Below are 5,965 nucleotides of genomic sequence, written 5' to 3'. Positions count from 1 at the left end.
GCCGGACTGACCCGCCTGCACCCCAGCCGGGCGCCGCCCCGTCCACCCGCTCAGGTCCCGCCACGCTCAGGCCCCGGCACCGCCCCATCCACCCGCTCAGGCCCCGGCGCCGCCCCGTCCACCCGCTCAGGACGGCACCGCCCCGCCCACATCCTTACCACGCCACTCTCAGGACCTCCCGCTCAGGCCTCGCCCCCGCTCAGGGCCGTCCACCCGCTCAGGCCCCGCCAAGCTCAGGCCCCGCCCCCGCTCAGGCCCCGGCGCGCCCCGCCCACACCCTAACACTCCACGCACAGGCCCCGCCCACTTCCAGCCCCCGCCCACCGCACTGCCCCGCCAAGCCCTCCCCCCCGACCCATCCCCATCCAGACTCCGATCCCGCCAGCCCCGTTGCTCCGCATCCGCACCCGCCGCTGCCGCCCACCCGCTGTGTTCCCCGCTGTGCCGGGGTCGAGTGGCCTAAATAAACAAGCCATTCTCCTGGAACCACAACATACCAGGGCCCTGTGTGGTCACGCCGCGAGGCTGGGAGAGAAGGGACAGGGAGGGGGCGCACACTTCACCTTTCGTGAAGTGACGACGGGGCAGATCCTGAACGCAGCCCAATTCCACCGCGGACCTCATCTGGTGACCAAAGGACCAGGAAGGTGCGGGGAGATGCCCTGGACCCTAATTCCTCTCGAGGGAAAGAGGGACCGAGAATTCAGCAGGACGGGAGGGGGCGGAGTGTTGGACCAAATCCAGTTTATCCTCCCCCACCCAGGTGCTCCACCGCTGGGCACACCTCCCTCAAGACCACGTATCAGAGACCGTCCGAGCTAGGGAGGCGGGGCTGCAGCTGCAGCTCTATGTCTGTCCCTAGCTTGAATTTGGGCACAACAGCCCTGCAACCCAAGGCTGGCCAGAGGGTCTTGCAAGCCCTGCAGGGCTTCAGCTGTGCTTGCTTAGGCCGGGCCCTGGCATGGCCCGTGTCACCTAGGAGGCTGTCGGGCCGGAGGTGGCCAGTCAGCTGGACTGGCAGAGGGTCCAACGCTGGGCAAGGGGGCAGAGGATGAGGGGCTGGTGTGGGGACCTCCAGACAAGAGCTGGGAGGGGGCATGAGAGATGCTGACCAGCCAGCAGGACCAGCCAGGGAGCAAGGTTTGAGCTGGCTTGGGCCAGTCTGGCCAAGGATCACAGGACAAGTTAGGGAATTTGGACACTATCCGAGGGTCAAGGTTAAGCTGCTGACAGGATCAAAGCACATGTGCACTTTAGGAAGGACAGGTTGGAAGCTGTCCCTCTCTTGGCTTCTGGCAGGCAGAGGGCATGTCCAAGGTTAGGAGCAGGAGCCAGGGTTCACAGGGTAGCCAGAGGACCATGGGCTGACCACAGGGCTGGTGGGAAGGCGCACTTGGCCGTCTTCCAGGGGCTTCTCAAATCTGTGCCTCCTGCAGCCAGTCCACCTCTCTGGGCGCAAAGCCCCAGGCGATCCAGGGGCCCTGCAATCACTAGCTCAGTACTACTGGACACAGAAGGTCCCCAGAGCCTTAGGTCTAGAGTTTCCCACCATGACCCACAGAACAAAATAGCTCTTACATGGAGCCCAGGTGAGCACGCATGCACGCGTACCTCTGTGCCTGATCCTCAAGCCTCGAGAAGCGATGCTCGCCTCCGCTGGCCGCCTGGTACTCCGATGACCCCGCTCCTGCCCCATCGATTTTTTTTTTTTTTTTTTTTTTTTTTTTGAAGATGACCGGTAAGGGGATCTCAACCCTTGGCTTGGTGTTGTCAGCACCAAGCTCAGCCAGTGAGCTGACCGGCCATCCCTATATAGGTTCCGAACCCGTAGCCTTCGTGTTATCAGCACCGCACTCTCCCGAGTGAGCCACGGCCGGCCCGTGCCCCATCGATTTCTGAAAGGTGCTGGTAGCCTGACGGGGGCTGGCCCCGTGATCTCGGAGGTGCACTCCGGCTGAGGCCACTTTAGCTTCGGTTGGCATTGGCGTCTTCCTCGGGCTTATCTGGTTGTCTGCGTCCTCGCCCTCCGAGCCTTACAAGTGAGCCGGCACAAGCACCCCCAGGCCTGAGGGACGCGCGAAACTCTTTTCAGCAAAGAAGAAGGAAATCTTTCCATTTCACGTGTAGCCACACGTTCTTTCTGGTATTAACTACCACACCTGTCTTTTGTAATAATCCTGGCTGGGAAATCAATGCTGGTCGGGGTCCGCTAAGCGGACTGGGGGTCGGTCACCCCTGGGCAGTTCGAAGAACCTGCCCCGCTCCAGCCACGCCTACTCCCGTCTGCCAATCATCCTCGAAGGGGAGCCCTATTCGGGTGTCCCCGCCCCCCAGCCGGGCCCCGCCCTGCGATTGGCCCCGCCGCGCCCCGCCCCGCGCCCGGAGCTTGAAGTCTTCCGGCCCGCAGCGCGTGGGGCGGAGACGCGCCGACATGGAGCTGGGGCTGGCGGGTCGCCGCGCGCTGGTCACCGGGGCGGGCAAAGGTGGGCGGCGGGCGGCGGGCAGCGGGCGGACCGGCCGCGGAGGGGCGCCCGCGCTGAGCCGCGCTCTCCGCAGGCATCGGGCGCGACACGGTCCAGGCGCTGCACGCGGCGGGGGCGCGGGTGGTGGCCGTGAGCCGGACCCAAGCTGACCTGGACAGCCTTGTCCGCGAGGTAGACACCACCCTGTCCCAGCTCTGCAGGCGGTCGGGTCCTCGGGCTGCAGGGAGGCCGAAATGTCTGCTGAATCGCAGGGAGGAAGAGAACTCGTCCGAGGCGGGGCCGGGCTTCTGGTCGCGCCGCCTTGGGTTTGCACAAAGGGCGCTTGCCCCTCTGGGACCCCTAATCCCTCCCCTTGTCCTCCTGAAAGGTCACCGAGCCCTAGCCCCCTCCCTCAGTGGCAGAGGCACAGCTATGCCACTTCTCGGGCATGGAGTCTCTGGTCGCTGTTCCCCCTCCTCCTGATACACACAGTGTCCCGGGATAGAGCCCGTGTGCGTGGACCTGGGCGACTGGGAGGCCACGGAGCGGGTGCTGGGCGGCGTGGGCCCCGTGGACCTGCTGGTGAACAACGCTGGTGTGGCGCTGTTGCAGCCTTTCCTGGAGGTCACCAAGGAGGCGTGTGACACGTGAGCCCCGCGGGAAGGAGGAGCCCTGGGGGGAGGGGCTGTCCCCTGCAGCAGCTCCAGACCCTGATTGGGGTCTGTTCATCTGCCTCTAGGTCCTTCAACGTGAACCTGCGGGCTGTCATCCAGGTGTCCCAGGTGAGCTGCCCTGCTGGGCAGGAGCCAGAACTCTGCAGGATGGTGCTAGTTCTGCCTCATCCTCCCTCTGCAATTCCAGATCGTGGCCAGGGACTTGATAGCCCGGGGAGCACGGGGGGCCATCGTGAATGTCTCCAGCCAGGCATCCCAGCGTGCATTGACTAACCACAGTGTCTACAGTGAGTGAGCCCCAGTTGTACCCTGGTCCCACCCCACATCCAGCCCCCAGCCCCAGCCACAGCCACCTTGGGCTCCACGCCACCCCTCCTCACAGGCTCCACCAAGGGTGCCCTGGACATGCTGACCAAGTCGATGGCCCTAGAGCTCGGGCCCCACAAGGTGAGCCGAGCTGGGGTGTCTCCCATCACCCAGCCAACATGCTCAGGGAGCCCTGCCTGCCTGGGTGACCCCTCCCTATCTGGTGCAGATCCGTGTGAATGCAGTAAACCCCACAGTGGTGATGACACCCATGGGCCAGGCCAACTGGAGTGACCCCCACAAGGCCAAGACTATTCTGAACCGCATCCCACTTGGCAAGTTTGCCGGTAAGTCTGGTGGGAGCCCCGCCCACAGTTGCACCAGTAGCCCCTGTGTCTGTCTGAGACCAGGGGTGGGAGGGAAGGATGGAGAGCAGTCTCCTTTGCCTACACCACTGGCCCCTACCCCGCTGCAGAGGTGGAGAATGTGGTGGACGCCATCCTCTTCCTGCTGAGTGACCGAAGCGGCATGACCACAGGCTCCACTATGCCAGTGGATGGGGGCTTCCTGGCCACCTGAGCCCCCACCACCCACACACCTCAGCCCAATGCTGAGCCCACCCCTGTTCCCCCATTCCTTCAATAAATCTGATTCTTCTGCCCGGATTGCGTTGCTGATTCCTGGGCTGCCAGCAAGTGGCTGGAAGGGCTCAGGGCTGGGTGTGGGAATGGATCCCAGGTAGGCAGAGAGCTGTCAAATTCACATTCCAGGCCAGGTGGTAGCCTGCCTCCCACACCTGAGATTTTCAGGCCTGGCCAGCTCCCTAGCAGGCATTGGGAGGTGGTACCTTCCCAAAGGCTGGTGTCTAAGGAGGGTGGTGAATTTGATCAGGGATGGCCTTTGGCCCTGTCCAGAGAACTCTGGGGTGGAAGCAGCAGTGTGCTTGTGAGTGTTAACAACAGCTCTGTGAGTGTAATTCTGATGTGAATGTTGGTCGATCTTCCTGGAAGTTAAGGAGTAAGACCAAAGTGAAGCAAGGAACACGTATGCCAAACGTCACGGTTTGCCAGTGAGGCAAGCAACTCCCTCGTGGAATCAGGTAGTAGTTTTGAATGCTGGAAGAGCGGTTCCTAGACCTTCTGTGCCACTCCTGGTGTACTGAGCACAGACACGCACATTTGAGCTTCATCTGCATTTTGTCTCTCACTTTGTTAAGTCTAGACAATTAACAATAAATCAAGCCCTGATTTGTGAAATTTGCAAATTTCCGTGGTGTGAACACTCTCATCATGGCTGATTTCAAGCCATTGACATCACTGAATGTGAAGGTGGGAAGAGGTGCACAGTGGCACCCCTTATGTAGTATCTGCACCTTATAGATGGGAGTGGTACTATGTATAGGAATAATCAGGAAGTGGTGTGTTCCAAGGATTTGTTAATTTTGGTCTTAATACAATGAATTGTAAGTTTATATAATTTAATTATTAATAATGGCTGTTTAACAACAGTTAGCAGAATTCCTGAAATTTTAGCAATTGGCTCTCCTGAGCCAGTACGAGCTGAGCATGGCCCTGCACAGCACCCTCTAATCACATGTCTTCCTGGAGCGATGCCCTGTGGCCTGCGGATGAAGCCTGAGCTCCCAGCCCAAGCTCAGGTGGGGGTGTGCCCAGGCTTTGCCCCCAGCCCTGCCTCTTCTCTCTGTTTCTGCCTTTAGCATCACCAGACTGCCCAGTTCTTGCCCTCTTCTTCCTCCACATCATGCTCATCCTAACCTCTTGCCTTTGTCACCCTGGCCCCTCTGCCTAGATGCCCTTCCTCTTCCTAGTGCCAGTTGGGGAGGTGGGGGTATCTTGGGGAGATTGCTCTAGGTCCCTAAGGGCTCCATGAGCCTGGCCTGACTTCAGCCTCTTTGCAGACTGCCCTTGTCAGCACTACGCCCTCTCCTGAGTGCCCCCTCCCCTCCCAAAGGCCTTCTGGCACACCCCAGGGTTAAGTGCACCCACTCCTGCTTTGATCTGAGTGATCCCCTTTGGGGCCTGAGGCAGCTCAGTAAGCCCCTTTTCTCTCCTCCTCTTGCCCAGGGTGTAGGGTTGACATCAAAGCCCCTCTTTGGGAACTTATACTCTGGGTGCTGCTGTGGGTGCTACAGACTTCCTCTGCCAGACCACCCCAGGGCAAAAGGGCAGGCAGGGACATGGCAGATAGTGAGAGAGGCAGGAGGTGTTGGTGGAGAACGTTTATTGTATAAAATCAGAAGGGGCCACCCTGTTCCGGGCGCAAAGGACAGAACCCACCCGCCACCCTCCCCCTGTCAGGGAAGCCCATCCTGGGGCTGCCCTGGACCCAGCCCTGCAGCCCTGAGGGAGACCCTGCTCCCTCCCGGCCTCCCATGGGGGCCAAGGAAGGCTGGAGCCGAACCCCAGAAAGAAGAGGCAGAGAGAACGGGGCCCCGCCACCCCAGCCTTGTCCCCATGCTTCTCCCCTCCCCACCCGCACCACTCCCCCACAGTAGACTCAGGG

General features: G+C 61.1%; 1 protein-coding gene across 1 annotated transcript; it reads left to right on the top strand.

Moving 5' to 3' along the window:
- Window positions 1-2,422: 2,422 nt before the first annotated feature.
- DCXR (dicarbonyl and L-xylulose reductase) lies at window positions 2,423-4,103 on the top strand. Its single transcript, XM_063080301.1, has 8 exons — window positions 2,423-2,483; window positions 2,557-2,654; window positions 2,955-3,109; window positions 3,202-3,244; window positions 3,324-3,423; window positions 3,519-3,583; window positions 3,672-3,789; window positions 3,918-4,103. The coding sequence occupies exons 1-8, from the start codon at window positions 2,432-2,434 to the stop codon at window positions 4,019-4,021; spliced, it is 735 nt and encodes a 244-aa protein (XP_062936371.1). The 5' UTR covers window positions 2,423-2,431; the 3' UTR covers window positions 4,022-4,103.
- Window positions 4,104-5,965: the final 1,862 nt, after the last annotated feature.

This window comes from Cynocephalus volans, chromosome 16, assembly GCF_027409185.1.
Source record: "Cynocephalus volans isolate mCynVol1 chromosome 16, mCynVol1.pri, whole genome shotgun sequence".
NCBI lineage: Eukaryota > Metazoa > Chordata > Mammalia > Dermoptera > Cynocephalidae > Cynocephalus > Cynocephalus volans.
The sequence above is the reverse complement of the archived record's forward strand: the minus strand, read 5'-3'. Positions and strand labels throughout refer to the sequence as shown.